The 21788-nt window shown below is 37.0% G+C and overlaps 2 protein-coding genes across 5 annotated transcripts; both read right to left on the bottom strand.

The window, feature by feature from the left end:
* Window positions 1-2235: 2235 nt before the first annotated feature.
* On the bottom strand, window positions 2236-4002 carry LOC103955105 (E3 ubiquitin-protein ligase RSL1-like). Its single transcript, XM_009366979.3, has 2 exons — window positions 3075-4002; window positions 2236-2506 (listed from the first exon to the last, which is right to left on the bottom strand). Exons 1-2 carry the CDS (start codon window positions 3956-3958, stop codon window positions 2440-2442), a joined length of 951 nt encoding a protein of 316 aa, XP_009365254.2. The 5' UTR covers window positions 3959-4002; the 3' UTR covers window positions 2236-2439.
* A 7881-nt stretch (window positions 4003-11883) lies between these two features.
* Window positions 11884-19110, bottom strand: LOC103955106. 4 transcript variants are annotated; one of them, XM_009366980.3, is made up of 11 exons: window positions 18942-19110; window positions 18133-18355; window positions 17761-17918; window positions 17528-17673; window positions 17267-17329; window positions 17071-17163; window positions 16784-16945; window positions 16133-16224; window positions 15773-15897; window positions 12718-13438; window positions 11884-12150 (listed from the first exon to the last, which is right to left on the bottom strand). In XM_009366980.3, the coding sequence occupies exons 1-11, from the start codon at window positions 19030-19032 to the stop codon at window positions 12084-12086; spliced, it is 1941 nt and encodes a 646-aa protein (XP_009365255.2). In that variant the 5' UTR covers window positions 19033-19110; the 3' UTR covers window positions 11884-12083. The 4 variants fall into 4 exon arrangements, with proteins under 4 accessions (XP_009365255.2, XP_009365256.2, XP_009365257.2 ...); XM_009366981.3 differs by having other exon boundaries at window positions 12718-13432; XM_009366982.3 differs by lacking the exon at window positions 12718-13438.
* Window positions 19111-21788: the final 2678 nt, after the last annotated feature.

The following is a 21788-nucleotide window of genomic DNA, read 5'->3' as shown; positions in this document are numbered from 1 at the left end:
GTAGATAATATTGTTTGTTTAAAGAAAAAGTGGATATCCATATTTTAGTATCTAGTGGTTGAAAGTTAAAGATTTTTTTTTTTTTTGAATGCCCAGAAACCCATATTATAAAAGGCCTACAGAGAGGCAAAAACCAATACAAGAAACAAGCAGTGACAAGGGGAAACCCACAAGGACCCCTCCACCAAGTAGAGGCGTCACCCCCAGCACCACCACACCCAACTTAATGAGGACAAGGAAGTTCGTCATTATTCAACACAAAGACCAACGAAGATGGGGGCCTATCAACCCACACAACATCACACATCTCCGTAAAACCAAACGACGCAATCTCGTGAGCCACGCCATTAGCATTTCTAGGCACCCAAGACCAGCGGCAATCAAGGAAATTTCTCCCTAACTGCTTGACCCGGGCCAGCACAGGGAAAGCCTCCCAACTTCCCTTGGACAACGAGCTAGAGAGACAAGAAATCGCCTCAAGGGAGTCCGATTCTAGAATGACGTACCTTACACCCAAGTCTGCACCGAGTTGGCACCCATGCAGCAGCGCAGAAGCCTCCGCAGCAACAGCAGAAGGAGCTTTTAAAGCATACCGCGCTGCAGCCACAAACTTGCTCTCCATGTCCCGCACAATCACTCCGACAAAGCCCATCTTTGAGGCCTTGGACCAGCTCGCATCCACATTAATCTTCACAAAAGGAAAGGTCGGAGCACAAACTTTAATAATAAGATTTGAGAGATACAGATAATGTAACAAAGTAAAAAGGAAAAGATGAAAATGAAATATAGCTTCAAGTGTTTTTTCCTCCTTAAGAAATGGTAATTTGATAAGCATGGGTTCAAGTGGAGATGTAACAAAGTAAAAAGGAACAGATGAAAATGAACTATTGACCTGAAAAAGAAAATACCTCATTTGGGGCTTAATGCCTAGGTGGTCTAGGTACCCTTTCTTAATTTTCAAACGCTTAAGGATTAATCGAGACAATGGCTAGCCACCTAGCACCTAAGCGAGGTCTAGGCGGGGACTTTTAAAACAGTGTACAAAATACATCCACCGGCGCATGCACTCATATTTAAAAAATAGACACGTACATATCAGTAAATATTTTCTTCTTCCTCTAGCTGATCCATAGTTGGAAAGGAAAAGAATGCAGAATAGCTGCATACACAAGTAGTGATTACAGCTTCCCATTGTGTGATACAATCCTCAGTATGGCGTCCGCCGATGAGTGAGGCGCATCACTGATTCACTATGCTCATTCTTGATACAGTATATTCATCTGATGCAGTGCACGCATTGTGACTGTAGATTTGGCTTTCCATTTTAATTAGCTTCTGCGAATTAAGTTTCAAGGAGCTGGATTCTTGAGTTCTCGTCGGACAAGTTGGATGATCATATAAGGTTCCAGTAGATATTGACTTGGAGGACTACTTACGAGTATTAGACCCTTGTTTTTTTATTTATTTAATTTCTGCATCAAGATTTTAGGTTTAATTACTTGGGACAAAAGTAATACAGTTCATTCAATAAGAGATAAAAAGTTGTACCTACTCGAGTATTATAGAGAATCTAACGAAATTAAGCGTGTGTAGTGTATCTCTCATTACATGTCACGTGATAAAAGATACTTAAATAAGGGGATATATCCCTATTGTACCCAAGAATCCCTTCGAAGTACCCCAATTCTGTTAAATTCTTGGGGCAGACCAAATCCATAATCTTGGAGTTTGTTTTTGTGATCATACTTTATAATCTTCCTTTAATTAGCTCAATTAAACTCTGAACTGAGAGAAAAAATGATCCAAGAAACCAAAGAAACAGAGGATTGAAAACTTCATACGAATCAAACGAAACCACAATAACGCAGTTATGCAGCCAAATCAAATTCTATGAAATTATAGTAAAATACAACCTCAATAGAACACCAATAGACCATGAAGAGGTTGCGACTGGGATTTCGAAATACTCATTTCTGATCCTTACCACTGTTTCCCAATCATTAGCAGAGACTCTTCTTCTTATTCTTCAGATGACATCGAAGGGTAGTCTTTTTCTTTCAACTCCTCGGATTTTCTTGGCATTTTCTCAGATATCTTTTTATTTGGCCCTCTTTCCGGGAAAGTTTTCAAGATGGGGTTTTGTGAAACTTGATCAAAGATGTAACCCAACTTTGAAAGAAGAAAACAAAAGAAAAGAGAAAGCTCTGTAACCCAACTTTGAAAGAAGAAAACAAATGAAAAGAGAAAGCTCCATAACATTAATAAGGGAATTCAAAGCAATGTTACACATCACACAACCTCAAATATCTAGGAGGCAAATCTACTAGCAAAAGTCCGTTTGTATTGCTGGACTTTTGATGATTCTGTAAATAAATAAAAGTTCTAGCATCATAAAACATGTAACACGCCTTCAATCCGAGTGCCTTCCGCAACTTAATCTCACTGGCAACCACCATGAGTACTTGTCCATTCTGCTCCACATCCATAGCAGAACTGGAATTGGCACCTGCAGATACAATATACAGTAAATACAACTCCCACCAAGTAATCTATCTAGAATCTTTAAACCTTACATTAACCACAATTACATGAAGTTTTTCAATATCATCAGTCAAAACTAGTTAGCTGTTTAACCCATTAAACTTATTCCATTACTAAACGCATTCCATCATCTATTACGTCTTAAGGATAAAAGTACTCCTGTGTTAGAATTTGCATCAAACCGAAAACTAATTGGCAATTTGTGGAGACGACTAAGATTTTTAAAACTACTAATGCAAGGCTTCCATTTCAGATGTAGAGTACTATACTATCGGCATTCCTCATCATTTGTGGAGTCACTCAAACCAAACATAAGAAAACGTGTCGCCACCAAGTTTAACTCGTGGCTAATCTGCTCTGATACTATTATATCGTGTTAGATAATACTCTCAACAAGAGAAACCAGAATTGTGATGATAAATAGAATTATTGATGAAATTTTTATGCCAGTTAGAAATAAAATGCCTTAAATAAGTAACAACCGTCTATGCCTAATATACTTGTGCAGGTAATACCAAATTAAGCAAACTGACCTGCAAGTAATATGCAAACAACCTTCAGTCTTCTCCACATAATATTTGCATCTAGGGCACCGCTTCCACTTATTCTCCTTTGCAAGTTCCTTAACCATAAGATCCGCCCTCTCTCGCTCGTCCTCGTTAAGCCTCCGATACTCCTCACAATCAACTCCTGGATGCCAAGGGACTTGACATCGTGCACAGAACAGTCTATGGCAAATGGGACACTCGGACTCTCTTACAGCCTCCTCATCTTCGTTGTCGATCATCAAAACCGTTGAGCAGTCGCTGAAAGGACAGTAGAGTCTTTGTGCCCCTAAAACCATAGCTTCACAAAGGGCATCATTCCACCTTTCTAAGACTTCTTTGGGAAGCATTGGCATACAAGCATCAGGTTCCAGCACAGCCCTGCAGTCCAAGCCGGGGCACGATACTACGTGAATGTTTGCTTGGATTTTGGATGCCACATGCTTGGTTATGCAGTCAGAGCAGAAGGAGTGAACGCAGCCCTCATTTCGAAACATCTCGTCAGCCTCTTTCATCTCAACACAAATCCCACAAAGGGTTTGTGTTGATGGTTGTGGTGACGACGATTCGCCAGACTCTCGCGTGTCCTGAATTGGGAATAGGATTTCATGGATCGGGTGGGATTGGATTGCTTGGGTTGCTTGGATTGTTGCCGATGATGAAGAGGAAGAGGAACCGTCATTGTGAATTGATTGGGAGGTGATTGCAGAAGAGGACATTAGAGCCTCTTGGAACTGCAACTCTTGGGCGTACGCGGAATCTGAAACTGGCTCAGACTCGTCGAAATTTTCATCATCAAAGAGTGCGGAAAAGTAGAAGTCATCTACATTCAGAAGAAGATCACCGGACGCGGCTGCGTTCACTTGTGCCATATGATACGCTACAAGTTAACTCTTAATCTCCCCTAAAATATATATATATATACCACTTTTGTTTTTAGGTTACTTTATTAATGGTAACAAAGTATCGGGGAAGTTTAGGATGACTTTCTAGGAAGTGGGGTTGCTTTTACAACGAACTTAGCGAAGAAGGTCATCTGATGGAGGGGTTTTTATCTTTCCGGAAGTTTATTCTTTAGTAGTACTGGTCCTTCCTTCCTTGAGGGGGTTTCTGTCTTTTGGGGCATTCGTTTGCTTTGATAGGAATATCTCTCTAATATGTATATGTATATATATAATTATCCAATTGTATTAGAATAACAAAACTTAATTTTGTTACCTTTTAATTCAAGTAATTTCACAATTTTTTTGCCCTGCAGCGACTAAAAAAACTTTTTTTCCTAATAAAAATAACAAAACTTAATTTTGTTCAAATATTTTTAATATAAGTTATTGCATTTAATATCTTTTGTTAAGCATTTGTATTAGGAGATTTATACGTGGCAGTAATGTTAGAAAGATCGAAATTTTAAATTAAATTTTCAAATCAAATAATGTGTCACTAAAATACAATAAACATGTTGATTAAACAATAATTCAATCGTGAACAACAACCAAAAAATTTTCCAGATTCCGGTCGCTTCACGTTGTACCTGTACCGGACCAATAAAAACGAAACACGTAGTTGTTCCGTTTTGAAGGTTAATTGCTTCAGAAATATTCTGAAATGGTGGGCTCAGAATGAAAAAAAAAAAAGAAACTCCATCAACCATTTGCTTTCGCTACCATCAATAACTTTTGGATTATGTCTTCTTGTTTATGGTCTGAAAGAAGGAAAAAGGGGATCTGGAAAATTGCTCTGCGGTGTCTCCTCTTCCATCTTTAATTATTCAATTTTCAGTAGCTTTTTTGTTAGAATCAGAATCCTTACCTGGGAATCAACCTGAGCTAAGAAGCTATGGCGGCAACGCAAGGAAGAAGATGAAGTTGGATATAATATTTCTTTTCTATTAATTCAAATCTAACCGTTACAATGAAAGTGGAGAGAGAGATATACCACTAGCTAGCAATCCAGTGTGTGAATGTCAGCTGTACAACTTTAACAAACTAATTAAAACAACTCCCTACAATACTTGGGCTACCCAAATGTCCCAAATCATCACAATTTAGTCTCGATTCTCTTACAATTTAACCCTTTAGCTATAACTAATTATTCTCCTCGTGATCGAAGCAATCACAAATATACAGTTCATAACAACACTCCCTCCTTAAGAAAACCTTGTCCACAAGGGTCAAAGAGAAAAATCAGGAAGCTTGGCCTTGAATTCATCAAAATCCTCCCAAGTAGCATCATTCTCCTCCCGATCTTTGCTACTACACCAGAACTTGCACACCTGCATATTTTCCCTTCCTGTGAATTCTTCTAGCTATCGCAGCTTTTGGACTATTTTGAGCCAATCCATCTTCCATGACCTGAGGCAGAATGGTTTGAGCACTGGTGTGATCGCCCAACTGTTTGTTAAGGTAGTCACATGAAACACATGAGGAATTTTGGTTCCCATTGGTAGCTTAAACTTATAAGCTACATCTCCACTCTTATCTTGCACTTCATAGGGTCCATAATATCTTGGTTGTAGCTTGTGATAACTGTGGGGTGCTAGAGTCTGCAACTGGTATGGTATCAGCTTTAAGTAAACAAAATCACCAACCGTGAAGTGTCTTTCTGTTCTCTTCTTGTCATTGTATTGTTTCATCCTATTCTAAGCTAGCTCCAAATTTTTCTTTAGCACAAATGAGATTCTATCTCTTTCCATTAACCCGTGCTTCACAGTGTTTATTCTTGCAGTGCCAATTTCATAGAGAATCACATGGGGTGGAGGATATCCATAAACCAGCTTGAATGAACTGTACTTGGAGGAAGTGTGATAAGAAGTATTGAAGCATCATTCAACCCAAGAGAGCCATTGAACCCACTTCTTTGGTTAACCTCCCACAAAGCATCCAAGATAGGTTTTTAGACACCTATTCATCAGCTCAGTTTGACCATCACTTTGTGGATGGTACCTTGAACTCATGCACAACTTTGAGTTGTACAATTTAAAGAGCTTATTCCAGAATACACTGATGAAAATGGGGTCTCTATCACTGACAACAGAGTTAGGCATACCATGTAACTTGAAGATGGATCTACAAAAAGCTGTGCTACTACAGTGGCAGTGTAAGGATGAGACAACGACACAAAATGAACATATTTTGAGAGCCTTTCAATCACCAATATCACAGTTTTTCCTTTGCAATTAGGCAAGCCTACTATAAAGTCCATGCTAATGTCAGCCCACCCCTATGAAGAATAGGTAGTGACTACAGCAATCCAGAAGGTGAGATAGTTTTTGGTTTTGCTGGCAAGGGCCACACTCAACAACAAACTTCTTAATGTCATTTTTCATTCCTTGCCAATAGAAACTCTTCTTAATTCTCTGATAGGTTTTTAAGATTCCCTGGTGTCTAGAAACAGGAGTTGAATGATGCTCCTCCATGATTTTATTTCTCCAATCAGATGAAAGACTTAAGACCATTCTCTGTTTGTAACACAAGAACCCATTATCAATGGAGTACTTGCCCAATGTAGAACTTCCAGAGCCATTTTGGGTGGCCTGAATCACTTCCTTTTTTTTCTCAGCAATCCACACATCTTGCTCATTACTTCTTCTCAGCTCATCCATCCATCCAAAATATGGATATTAAATAGCAGTGCATTCCATGTCAGTGCCTACATTAGAGATGGGGAACTCTTATAACTGTGGTGTACCGTGAAGTCAAGAAAGTGCATTAGCTACCACATTTTGAGGCCCTTGCTTGTACTAAATCTCATAGTCATACCCTTAACAATTTTGACACCCATTTCTGTTGAAAATGAGTGTTTACCCTCTGGTTTAAGAAGTACTTGAGATTGTTATGATTAGTCTTAATAATAAAGTGTCTTCCTTGGAGATAATGTTGTCATTTTTTCACAGCATGTACTATGGCAATCAATTATCTTTCATATGTAGAAAGAGCTTGGTTCATGGACCTAGGGATTGGCTAGTGAAAGTTATAGGTCTTCTTGCCTGATCTAAAACAACACCAATACCACATCCAGATGCATCACATTCTAACTCAAAAGTTTTAGAAAAATCTAGGAGAGCGAGAGCCTGTGGTGAGGCCATGATAGACTTGAGTTGTTCAAAAGCTAACATAGCATTTGAATTCCATTCAAAACCATCTTTCCTTGTGAGATTGTACAAAGGTTGACATATTTTTCCATATCCTGGCACAAATTTCTTGTAGTAGCCAGTGAGTCCCAAAAACCTTCTCAATTCTTTGACAATTCTGGGAATAGGCCATTCTTGAATTGCCTGCAACTTAGAAGGGTCAGCAGCTACACCATCATGGGATACAATATGCCCTACATACTCTACAGAAGCTTGTTCAAATGAGCATTTTGATTTCTTGAGATAGAGCTGGTTATCTCTAAGAATTCCCAATATAACCTGCAAGTGATTCAAGTGATTCTTCCAGTCTTGCTGAATATCAAAATATCATCAAAGACAACCAACACAAATTTTTTGAGATAAGGTTTGAATAAGTCATTCATCAGACTTTGAAAAGCTGTTGGAGCATTGGTTGTCAAGTTTCATACTTAAGTGGGAGAATATTAGAGTATGAGTATGAACATGACATCGGAGCTGGTTATAGTGTCTGGATTTGATATGAAGAAGTCTTGTTAATAAGCTTTAAGTAAACATGTTTCTTGTAGGATTACTAGTTCTGAATGCAGTCCAGGTTTTAAGGACTCATGTGCGTATTAGGATGGTATTTATACACATGTTTGATTCAAACTGTGATGTTTGTGTTCTATGCTGATTCTAATAGAAGATCAGTAAGGAGAACATTGAGTACATAAATGTTAATCACTGCTCTCGCGATACGATGCTTATTCTGTGTCAAAGCCCTATTGTTTGAGAGCACTCGTGGTATTGCAAAGAGGAGAAGGATAACTATTTTCATAGGTTATTATGGCATCATCATCTAGTGCTGCAGGTATGTCTTTCATATTTATCTTTATGTTGGTAGTTGATGTTCTTGTGTTTGTGACTTCATACCATGTCTGAGAGATCTTTGACTGTGGTGTATACGTAAGGAATGTATTCCTTACAGGTGATGCTAACGCACAAGGGGGTTTGTGACAAGCGTCGTTTTGTTCGTGTTGCCGCTTTTTCATATTTATTCTTTGAACTCAGTGTTGCTTTGTGGGCTTAGAGCTAGGGCTTGCCATTTTAATGATGAATAAGTTTGAGATTGTTTCTCAGTTGGGGTTGATCGACAAGTAAAAAGTTAGTTTTGTGCCAATTATGCCGCTGATCGTGTTGGCGATTGCCAAGTTTTCCGATGTAGATAAGTACGATTTGTCGTCGATTCGAGTTCTTAACTGTGGAGGAGCTTGAAGACACTGAGAGCCTAGTTTCCCAATGTCACACTTGGTCAGCGATGTACACAATTAGTACATTCTTTTGTTTTTCGTTTTCAATATGATATTGTGTATACTTATGCTTCAAACGATAACATTTTATAATTCTAAACAAAAAAGCATTTTTAGAGTCTTTGGCATAAAAATGTTAAAAAAAAAAAAAAAAGATAAAACGTGGTACACAAATGCGTTCTCCTAGCATTTTTTATTTTATTTTATAATAAGAAAAAGTACTACTACTGTCTCAAGAACGTAAAGTCATCTCCAACGAAGGGCTGGCCAAATGGCTCGTTTTAGCTCTCTGGCCCTCCAGGATATTAATATTTTAATGAACATTACAAGGCCATATTTGCCTCCATCTCCAACAAAGGGCCAAAGGGCCATAGGGCTTGTTTTAGCCATGTCACAAAAAAACGGTCTCCAACCAAGGGTCATAAGGCCAAACATAAATTATTATTTAAAAACTACAACTTAAATTCAAATTCAACGACTAAGTGACGTCAGCTAGCCGTTGGATTTGAATTTTTTTTTTTTTTTTTGGCTATAAATAGGGTGGATATTGGGCTATAATTCACACAACTTTAAATTCAATCTCTTTCAATTCAAGTTTGTAATGAATTCTAACTTTGGATCCTCTTCGGATTCCAATTGAAGGTCCTCATCCAATTCCAAATTGGAAGAAAAATGGGCTCAAATAAGACGAGAAGATGAGGAGTTTGATGAAGAAGTTCAAGTAAGGCCTTTGGCCCTTTTAGATTTCGTGGAGTCCACGAGCCCTCTGGCCTAGCCCTCGGTTAAAGACGATTTTCGAGCAATTTTCGGCCGTCTATCCTTCTGGATCCTTCAGTTGGAGACGGCCTAAGCACACTTGCTGAACCTTGTATCTTATTTACTTCATATTCTACTGCACATATATTTTCGATTTCACAATAAATAGCAATGATAGTTCGTTATGCATTTATCAAAAGTGGATATCCATATTTTGTCGTTTACTGTAAATAAAGGAAAGTAGGGACGTGATGATTTTACTTTTTTCAAAAGAGATTGATAAGGCTAGTAAACTTTATGAGCGTTTTAAGAAAATGGGTAAAAATAGTATAAATTCTATTTTATTTAAATATTACCTCAGTCTGTCAAACTTGCTTCACTGCTTGTGGAGTGGCACGAGACTAAACACTATACTGATTGTGATTGCCATACCAAGAATATATCAGTAACTATATTAACAAAATATAAAATGTCGATGTCTGGATCCCCGTTCATATTAACACGCCAATACGATATCAATAATTATAGATGAATATTTTAATACTTAGTAGTTGAAAGTTAAAGATTTAATAGACGGATGTGAGGAATATAAATAATGTAACAGAGTAAAAAAGAAAAAATGAAAATGAAATATAGCTTCAAGTGTTTTTTCCTCCTTAATAAATGGCAATTTGATAAATATAGCTTCAAGTGGAGATGTAGCAAAGTAAAAAGGAATAGATGAAAATGAGATGTTGATCTGAAAAAGAAAATACCTCATTTGGGAAATTGCTGTCTTCTTTTTGAAATTGTAGCTGGAAGAAAGCGTGTGGATTCATCAAAACAAACCCTTCTCCCGCAGGTCATCAATAAACTATACAGAAGCAAGTTTCTAAAATACGCTAGCCGCTAATCAGGTGGCAGGTTGGGGCCTAGCGTCTAGGCAGCTAGGTGAGGTCTAGGCAGGCAGCTAAAGATGTCTAGACACACTTTCTTAATTTTCAACACCTAGAAAGTAATCGGGTTGTTGATCAGCCGCCTAATACCCAGGCTGGGTTTAGACGGCGCTAGACGGGAATTTGTAGAACAGTGTACATAATGCATCCAATGAGGCACGCACATACTTAAAAAATAGACTCGTACATATCAGTAAATTTTTCTTCTTCCTCCAGGTGATCATGGTTGGAAAGGAAAAGAATGCAGAACAACTGCATATACTGGTAGTGATTACAGCTTCCCATTGTGTGAGACCTTCCTCAGTGTGCCGTCCGCCGATGAGTGAGGCGCATCACTGATTCACTATGCATATTAATTCTTGATACAATATATTCATCTAATGCACGCATTGAGACTGTAGGTTTGACTTGGAGGACTACTTATGAGTATTAGACACTTGTTTTTATTTATTTAATTTCTGCATCAAGATTTTAGGTTAAATTACTTAGGACAAAAGTAATACAGTTGATTCAGTAAGAGATAAAAAGTTGTAGCTACTCAAATATTATTGAGAATCTAACTAAATTAATTGCGTGTATATCACTCTATTAACGTCGCTCTTATTACATTTCACATGATTTGAATAAGGAGATATAACCCGATTGCACCCAAGAATCCCTTCGAAGTACCCCAATTATGTTAAATTCTTAATGCAAACCAAATCCATAATCTTAGTGCTAGTTTGGTATTGTTGTGCTTTTTAAAAAAACTGCTTCTACTGTGCTATGAGAATAAACAGCTATAAAATAAAGTTGTTGAGTGTTTGGTAATTTTTGTTTTTTTTTGTAAAAGTACTTTTAATAAAAAATAAAAATAAAAAAATTGTCTAAGTGTTTGGTAAACTTTTATATAAATTGCTTTGAATATGTTAAATGACTAAAAATGATATGATATTTAATGTGCTATAATAATTGTCAAAGACAATAATGTAGGGGTAAAGATTGTAATTTTGTAAAACATGTGAGGGTATACTTGCCATTTGAAAATGTCAAAATGAACATTGATTACTATGCTTTGAAAAAAAAAAACATTTTTTTAGAAGCATGGTAGACCCTGCTTCTGCTTCTATGCTTTTTTACTTTCATTTATAGCAGTGTTTTTTTTTTTTTAAACACTTTCTTTTATTTTATTTTTTTATCAAACACATTTAATGTTCCAGATTTTTTTAATAAGCTGCTTTTGTTTTAAAAACATCACAATCCCAAACCAAACCCTTAGAGGTTCTTTTTGTAATCATACTTGTAATCTTCCTTTGATTAGCTCAATTAAACTCTGAATTGAGAGGAAAAATGATCCAAAAACCAAAGAAAACCACGGGATTGAAAACTTCATACGAATCAAAAGGAACCACAATAAGGCAGTTATGCAGCCAAATCAAATTCTAGTAAAATACAACCTCAATAGAACACCTATAGACCATGAAGAGGTTGCGACCGGAATTTCGAAATACTCATTTCCGATCTTCAACCACTGTTTCCCAATCATTAGCAGAGACTCTTCTTATTCTTCAGATGACATCAAAGGGTAGTCTTTTTTCTCAGCTACTCCTTCCGGGAAATTTTTTTTCAGATTTCATTTTATTTGGCCCTCTTTCCGATAAAATTTTCTAGATGGGGTTTTGTGAAACTTGATCAAAGATGTCACCCAACTTTGAAAGAAGAAAACAAAAGAAAAGAGAAAACTCCATAACATTAATAAGGGAATTCAAAGCAATGTTACACATCACACAACCTCAAATATCTAGGAAGCAAATTTACAAGCAAAAGTCCCTTACTGATGGACCTTTGACGATTCCGTATATAAATAAAAGTTCTAGCGTCATCAAACAAGTAATACACCTTCAAGCCGAGTGCCTTCCGCGACTTAATCTCACTGGCAACCACCATGAGTACTTGTCCATTCTGCTCCACATCCATAGCAGAACTGGTATTGGCACCTGCAAATACAATATACAGTAAACACAACTCCCACCAAGTAATCTATCTAAAATCATTAAACCTTACATTAACCACAATTAAATAAAGTATTTCAACATCATCAGTCAAAACTCATTAGCTGTTTAACCCATTAAACTTATTCCATCACTAAACGCATTCATCATCTAAATCCTGTCAAGGATAAAAGTACTCGTGTGTTAGAATGTGCATCCCACCGACAACTAATTGGCAATTTGTGGGGACGCTAAGATTTTTAAAACTACTAATGCAAGGCTTCCATTTCCGATGTAGAGTACTACCCTATCTACATGCCTCATCATATGTGGAGTCACTCAAACCAAACGTAAGAAAATGTGTCGCCACCAAGTTTAACTCGTGGCTAATCTGCTCTGATATTATTATATTATGTTAGATAATACTCTCAACAAGATAAACCATAATTGTGATGATAACGAGAATTATTGATGAAATTTTTATGTCAATTAGAGATAAAATGCCCTAAATAAGCAACAACTGCCTATGCCTAATATACTTTGTGCAGTTACTATCAAATTAAACAAACTGACCTGCAAGTAATATGCAAACAACCTTGAGTCTTCTCCACATAATATTTGCACCTAGGGCACCGCTTCCACTTATTCTGCTTTGCAAGTTCCTTAACCATAAGATCCGCCCTCCCTCGCTCGTCCTCGTTAAGTTTCCGATACTCCTCACAATCAACTCCTGGATGCCAAGGGACTTGACATCGTGCACAGAACAGTCTATGGCAAATGGGACACTCGGACACTCTTACAGCCTCCTCACCTTCATTGTCGATCATCAAAACCGTTGAGCAGTCGCTGAAAGGACAGTAGAGTCTTTGTGCCCCTAAAACCATAGCTTCACAAAGGGCATCATTCCACCCTTCTATGACTTCTTTGGGAAGTATTGGCATACAAGCATCAAGTTCCAGCACAGCCCTGCAGTCCAAGCCGGGGCACAAAATTACGTGAATGTTTGCTTGGATTTTGGATGCCACATGATTGGTTATGCAGTCAGAGCAGAAGGAGTGAACGCAGCCCTCATTTTGAAAAAACTCATCAGCCTCTTTCATTTCAACACAAATCTCACAAAGGATTTGTGTTGATGGTTGTGGTGGGTTGGATTGGATTGCTTGGGTTGCTTGGATTGTTGCCGATGATGAAGAGGAAGAGGAACCGCCATTGTGCGTCGATTGGGAGGTGATTGCAGAAGAGGACATTAGAGCCTCTTGGAACTGCAAATCTTGTGCGTACTTGGAATCTGAAACTAGTTCAGACTCGTCATAAGTTTCATCATCAAAGAGTGCGGAAAAGTAGAAATCATCTACATTCAGATGAAGATCACCAGACGCGGATGCGTTCACTTGTGCCATATGATACGCTACAAGTCAACTCTTCATCTCCACTACTATATATATTATATAAAATAAATGCCACTTTTGTTTTTAAGTTTTTAAGTTACTTTATTAATGGTAACAAAATATCCGGGGAACTTTAGGATGACTTTCTAGGAAGTGATGGAGGGGTTTTTATCTTTCCGGAAGTTTAGTCTTTAGTAGTACTGATCCCTCCTTCCTTGAGGGGTTTCTATCTTTTGGGGCATTGATTTGCTTTGATAGGAATATCTCTCTAGTATGTATGTGTGTGTGTGTGTGCGTGTGTGTGTGTAATTATCCACAGTTGTATTAGAATAACAAAACTTAATTTTGTTATCTTTTAACTCAAATAATTTCACCATTTTTTTGCCCTGCAGCTACTAATAAAACTTTTTTTCCTAATAAAAATAACAAAAATGTTGCATTCCTATTAGATTAGGAATGTGATTGTGTAAATCCTAACATATCTAGGATATCTTTATGGGATTGTACCACATCTCTTAGACTAGATATTATCCTATTAGAGTTATAATACACCCAAGAATACCCGAATGTTTCATGTATACCACGTCTTAGAACCCGAATGTTCTAACTTTGATGCTTATGGATATTTTATATCCTATAGCATTATTCACAAGCTTGTTCCCTCCATTCAATGGATTGTTGAACCGTCACAAGTTCGATCTCACTGATTTGGATGTTTCTAACAGAAACCACAATTTGGATGTTTCTAACACAAACCACTTTATGTGGATACAAGACGTGAATCTCCACTTGACTATCAAGAAGATGAGAAACTATTGTAACCAACAATGGCATGGAAGAGCTAAATAAGCCTCCGTCATGATCTTCATTCCAAGACTTATGCCCGAAGCATTACAAATGGAATTACCTCCCGAATGAGGATTCCATGGCTCTTTGGCTCACTTCTACGGATCGTTTAATCATGAAAGATATTGTCTAAAGCACACCGTGATTACGTCGATGAATGATTGTGATTCTAACGTTTATAAATCCAATTGAATTTTGATTGGAGAATATTTTTCTTGTCCTTCCATGTTTCTAACTCGTTCCTAAAACAATAGTGTAGAAAGCGGAAGTTTACCAAATTCTTGGAACTGATTACTACCATAAATGTGAGAAAACAGTATAGACTTAGCTTTGACTGGAGTCTACCGAATGGTTATGCCCTGCTTCGGCAGGGATGCACCGAAGGGCATGCTCTACTTCGGTAGAGATGCACTCTACTTCGGCAAAGGCCTACCAAACAGACTCCTCCAGCTTCGACTGGAGCCTACCAAACCCAAGTCGGTCTATCTCTCTCACAATCCAATTTCAAGTTTGTTTTTACAACATATGGTAAAATCAGGATCTGCCAACGTGTGGCATCATGCCCGAAGCGTGATCCTTGGCACCTAAGACCTAAAACTTCAAGAATAAGGGATAATATTCCTGAACCTCAACCCTACAGAATCTACATTCATCTCGATAGAATAGATCATTAGTTATGCACCTGTTCGTGCCTCTACCAATGTCGTTGAGGAGTACCATTCTCATAGTCAACATGTGAAACTAATTTTGCTCCACCGAACATTGTTGGAAGAGCAGAATTTTGACATGAATAGCCATGTTGGCCGAATACCCTCAGTAATTTTGATTTACTTTGTGAACATTTTTCTATGTTCTTGGATTCCAGTTTGGTGTTTGTTTTAGTTATGGATCATCTTATTGATATTGTCCTTGAATATGAGTTAATCGAATCATGTTTCTTGTATACATGTGACTAAATTCAATTAAACACGTGGTTAGGTAAGAATGTGGGAAAGTTAGTTATTTGGATGAACGCGATACTACACACACTAGCTTTATACCTAAATGACATCTCTAATAATGACTTCAAGTCTGTCCAACCTAATTAAGAGCATTGGCACGCTCCTCGTTGTATGAATGTCATGACACGTGCAACAAACAGAAACAAATAGCTTAATTTAAAGTGTACAATGGTACGCTGACCATACACTCCTACACTCTTGCATGATATGTAAAGCTGAAAAGGGAATGGATATTCTGCATTTTGCATGTCGACTCAGTTTTTTCTAAATAGGCAGAACAAATAACCAACACAAACTCTTTGTTGAAGTACATAACAAAACAACTACTAAGTAGCTGCAACGGCAAATCAGTCAAAATATGCATAAACGTAACAGCACATAAAATAAAAATACCTTTAACAGGAGAGTCAGACCAAGCAGATAGACTCCTGCTAAGAAATCCTGGACGACTTTGTCTACCCTTGACTTGTTCTCCGTTCTGCAGCCAAGGACTCCCACTCCCAGCATCCGACTGATGACTGCATGGAATGATGGTAAAATGTTTTAATGTGACAAAACCCTTTATCAATGATCAGGGGACACATCCATTCATCTAACTGAGCTTTCAGGGACTGCTAATGTTTACCTTCCAAATACAAAACCTAACCAGAAATCTAAACTTATTTCAAAAAAAATATAGCTCCACACAAAAAGTTAAATTATTTCGGCTAAAATGCATTCACTTCTGTAATACCAAGAGAATGTATGACTTACGATTTGCGATGCCATTTCAGAGAAGTAATCAACTTCATGATAATCCAGTAAGAAACCAAAGCGCCCATTGCCAAAGGAGTATCGAGAGTGCTCTGAGAAAATGAAAAGAATCAATAACCAAATATTTTGGCAATTACATCAAATTATAAAACTTACTTTAACATAAGATTACTGAATAACCAATTCAGTCGTAAGTGCCTGTGGGTCCATAAGACAAATTTAAATTAAATAAAGGTTTGAAGTAACATTGTCCTAATGGTGCCAGGCAATAAATGGTGTTTCTATGATCTAAAAATTGATCCTCAAAGGGACAAGTAATAGACAAGAAACACAATCTAGGTGTATTGTACTTGGCTATGGAAAGTGACATGCTGTATATGTCCACTGAGTATTGAGTGTCCAATAATCTACTAGCTAAATCTTAGTACACAAGGACATGGCCCTATTATCCAAAAATTCCGATGATTCTCCTTTCACACATATCGGCTATAAAAAGTCCCTCAAATAATTTTAGCAAGGTACATAATCAAATAATTTTAGCAAGGTACATAAAGTACCGTTACAAATTTCTACCCCACATAGTTTAATTAAGCAGGCAAACATTTGTACTCGAATATCAAGAATACAGCCAAATGGAATGCGAGAGAACACCTGCAAGATGGAGGTTGTTCCAATGATACGCATAGCCCACTTGACAAATTGTGCTACACCAACATCTACTGTCCCATCTTTTGAGACAACAAACTCCCTCACAATCCAGTACCCTAATGCAGCTCCCGCAGGGATAATTCCCACTAGTAAAAATATAGAGACCTGGCAGAAAAACACAAGAAGCCAAGACAATGAAGTGATCCAAAGAGAAAGTTTCAGAAGCAGACAATTTGTATAGATATTTATGAGAATTTTGCGAATATAAGATTTAGGGAACCAATACTTACTGGGTTATGCATCTCTTCACTTAGCCCAAAACTCAAAAGAACAGAATTTACCATCAGTGAAAACTGAGGAACAAGGAAAGATCCTGCTCCAAGCTGTCAAAGGCATATAAATTGTAAGAATTACTTGTACCGTCAATTACATGAGGTTAATAAGTTACCATGAAGCAACAGGAAACTTCAAGACACCAATTGTTACCACTGATCCATATATGGTAAGATAGAGGACATTTTTCCTTCCAGTTGGCAACAGCTTCATTCCCTGAAAGATTAAAGACAAACAATGATGCAAAACATTACCTACAAATTTGCAAGCTAAAACTTCAGGTGAAAAGATAATGATCACAAAATCCTGCAATTACAATTCGTTTCATAGGAGATCTGAAATTCAAACTACCCAATGAAAAACTAAAAGCATGCAAGTCAAACAAAAATACATCGGAATCACACAAAAAATTACCTGGAAGAGAATGATTATAATGACCAGAAAACCTCCTATAACCATTGAACTGCTATAATAAAAAGGTACCCAATTGCTGACAATTGGTGCAAACAATAGTAAAGTAAATCCCAGTGCAAGACACACAAGGCGCCATCTCTGAAAATCTGTACAGACAAAAATAGATAACTATCAGAGCCTGCAAATTGTAGCATATGCAATTATAGTCAGCCACACTTTTATTTTTATCAGACCTTCTTCAACAGTAATGGTGACAGAGCCAGGTATTTTGCCAATGAACTTGACATCGACATATCTGTCATCATAAGGCGACATGACAGAAATCCATAACCCTTTCTGAAGAATTTTCCAATCATCCTCTACACACTGACATAATCCAAGCGTATTATTCCTGTAAAAAAATTCATGAGTGAGACAAAACAATCCACACAAAAAAGGTGTGCGTGTGTGTGAGAGTGCAACTTGAGAAAATGAGTAAGGGAAAGAGAAACGGAGAGAGGGAGGGAGGGGTAGCATATGGTGCACTCATAACTCAACCAATAAAACACAATTATCCTAAAAAAAACAAAATGATTGTCACAGTAAAGATGAGACATTTCACTCACCTATGAAAACAGACTTGAGTTTTGCTATGCAACCTCTCCGGGATTACAAGAGATGTAGACAAGGTGATCTTAAGTGAACTTGCATAACTCCCAAGTTTTAACCTGGATGTACCAGAAACTCGTGCCCGTTCACAAAATAAAACATCTTTAGAACCAGGCACAGCTGAGTGCTCAGAAAGAGGTGCGGGGATGACTTCTAGTACTGGGTTTTTAATATCAACAGCTGTGATTTTAACATTGATAAAGGTTAGTTTCAAATATGCAAACAAACCACCAAAGTACACGAGATATTCGAACTCTTCAAAGTTCAAATCCCTAAAATTATAATGGACATATTGTTTAGCTATAGCAGATTAAAAACTCAAAATCAACACGACATCGAGCAGTAAGGTGCAACATATGTTATCAGACCAAACCCAAAAGGGTATCACGCTAAACTACAATATTGAAACTAACATTCCACTTTAAAGGCCAAAAAGTCGACATTTTTTAAACCCTAACCCGCTAACAACTTGACATTTCCCTCAAGCAATACAGCAACCGAAATAAACCCTAAAGAGGCATAACGAAACCCTAAACCTCTATCTGCCTTACAAGTAAAGAAACAACAAAAGTGAGACTAAAACGTAGTAAGCAAATAAATGCAGAGCAAGTCAAAGTGCCAGTTTTTCTCTCTTAAAATGGAAATAAGTAAACAACCCACACACTCAAACATCAAAATTTCACTGATTTTCCTAAAATTTTCTCGGGAAGCAAACAGGCGGCGACCAGCAATACTGAACAAAAATTGACAATATAAAGATAGATGCCTTTGAGTTCGGTGGCAAGTGAGAGGGTCGGAAGAGAGAGACAGAAAGCAAAGAGAAGAATGAGAATGGCGGAGGAGAGAGAAGAGCCCATTGCATCGCACACTCGCTACTCTCTCTCTCTGCGTTCCGGGAAAGCTTTGATCCAAAAAGTGTCCATCATTTGGGGAGTTTTATTTTTATTCAACATCTTTATTCTAAAAAGTTACTCTTGGTACTATTTATTTACAACATCTTTTATTAATTTGATTAAAACTTAAAATTTTCAAATTTTTTCCATTAATTTTCCTCCATTTTTTCTGTTTCTAATTCCAAATTTTGAAGAAAGATTTCTTAGCGAGGGAGGAAGGCTTCATGTTTTGGGCCTTGTAGAAAAGGGCTTGGATTTTGGCTGCCCAAAGGCACGGTGACCATTGGGCTTTTCTTATACTTCATCTCATAAGTACTGATAGAAAACACACTAGTTTCAATTAAGAAACTGCATATAGGAGTAAACTTCACAAAATTGAAACTCAGTACAGAACAAGACTCATATTCTAAGAAAAAATGTGAGTAAATGTAATTAGTCAAAATTTAATATCTTTAGGATGGAAGTAGGATGCACACAAAGGTATGGCCAACTCAGAATGGGTGCGTCGTCAAAATCTCGTCAGGCAAAAAAACCCAATTGGACAAATGATCTTGTTCGTAGGAAAAAAAAAGTACATTAATATCAAATGAGTATACTTCAGGATACTTTTCCTAAGTTTGACAATGGTAAAATACGGCCGACTCAACTGATGATCCAAGTATGAAGGACAGAGACGACGCAAAAACAACGTTTTTTTTTTTGTCCTAGGGTTTTGGAAAAGGAGTGGCTCGGCTTTAACAGTTCACAACCGTGGCTCAACAACACAGCTTAAACGGCTTCAAGTTGTGGCTTCGTGCAAGTCAAGGTGCATAAACTATAATTCTGTTTTTTTTTTCTTTTCTCGCTCAATTATCACTTTGCCACAAGATGTAAGAATTGTGAACATAATTTAAGCAGAATAGTATAATTCGGAACGTGTAAAGTTGAATTTATGCATCATTGTGAAGATTTCATGCAATCAAAACCCAAAAAAAAAAAATTGAAATCATTGGGTTTTTATTTTTTTTTTCTTATTATTCCTTCTAACAATTCGATCATCTGTGGAATTAGGAATTGCATCTCAGGTACGCCAACTTGCATTTTTTTTATGTGTTTTGTGATGCTATAAATGGTCCGCTAACAATTGCTTTCTTTCTCATTTTTCGAGTATCTACTTATATTCATGCATTATTTTGAACAGATAATTCTAGTACAAAAACATGTTTGCACGACAGAAACTTGCGCGACACAGTAAATTTCATCGCGCAAAGTATGTTTGCGCACACTAAACACAAAACATCGCGCAAAGCTACAAAGGTGCACCTACGTCACGCAAAACAGCTTTGCGCAATGCATTCCTTCGTCACGCAAAAGTCCATTGCGCAAAGCTACTTTGCGCGACGTTGACTGCGTCGCACAAGATTTTGGTGCCAAACAAAGAATGCTTACAGCTTTTTTTCCCAACTTTGCGCGACACAGGTATACCTACGTCGCGCAAAACAGCTTTGCACGACGTAGTTGAACTTGCGTCGTGCAAAGTCAACGACTCTTTTTTCTAAAATAACCACACATAGGGGCCTTTTTCTTCACACTCAACCTCTCTCTTTCAGACTCTTTATCTCTCTCAACCCTCACCATCTTCACCTTCAGGTATTGTATTTATTTGATTAATTAATTAGCTATTTATTAATTACATTTATGTTTGGATTTTTTTTATTTTTGTGTATTTATGTTTTTCTTTAATTGTCTTTGTCAATGCTAGCTTATTTTTAACAAGTTGAGTTTTGGTTTTGAACAATTGAATGAGTAGAATGAATGACTAAGAGTATGAAGGATTTTGATAGGTTTAGGGAAATAAAAGCTATGAAACTGCAAACTGCTCAGTTAACTTGATCTAATTTAGGGATAGATTGATGTGTGCTCAAAAAATGGATAGATTTCATTTCTCACCAAATTGGGAGGAGGAAACTAGAATGTTAGAGATTTAGAGAAGAAGCCAGTTTACAGCTTTGTCAAACCACTATTCTATTACGTGGTTAGTAATCATTTTAGGTGTAGTCTCTACCTTTTACGATTTATAATACATGGTCTCATTATATAGGTCCTTAAACAATAATTTTCCAGCAGGAGTGGAAGGGGTAAACAATAAGTTAAAACTGTGGAACATAGAAATTTTGGGTGATGTCAATATGGAATCGTCCCATTTTTTGGTTTAGAAGGATTAATAGTTTGTATCTATTTTATTTAGTTTCATTAATTATTGTGATTTAATTTATTTGTATGCACATATTTTTGTACATCAAGTACACAATTGTTTTTTGTTTTACGAAGTTAATACTACTTAACTTCGTACACTTTTTTCAAGAAAAGCTTAGTTTTCTGTTTGAGAATTAGTTGGATTTCGTGTATGGATGCGAAAACATGACTACGGTCCAATTAATTCTTGAATTATTCCATTTTTTGGACAGTTTGGGAATGCATAGTTATGTGTTGTAGTTTGCAGTTCACGGATTAGGTTTCGATAGTGGAAATTTTAGTATCCACTTGTGTAAATATTTTAAATTGACGATCGAATCATTTTATTGTATTCATATATGGTCAAGGAGTATAGCTTTAAAAAATCATCAAAATTGGAGTTAAAATAACCGTTAAATCATGATTTTTCGTTTATAACCGTCGAAAAGTTTTGTCCCGTTACTTGATCTCTGAAGGTTTTTTTTTTTTTTTTTTTTTTTTTTTTT

This window comes from the organism of the source record quoted next, unplaced genomic scaffold (assembly GCF_019419815.1).
Source record: "Pyrus x bretschneideri cultivar Hongxiangsu unplaced genomic scaffold, Pyrus_bretschneideri_v1 Contig90, whole genome shotgun sequence".
NCBI lineage: Eukaryota > Viridiplantae > Streptophyta > Magnoliopsida > Rosales > Rosaceae > Pyrus > Pyrus x bretschneideri.
Note: the sequence above shows the minus strand (reverse complement) of the source record. Positions and strands in the feature narration are given on the sequence as shown.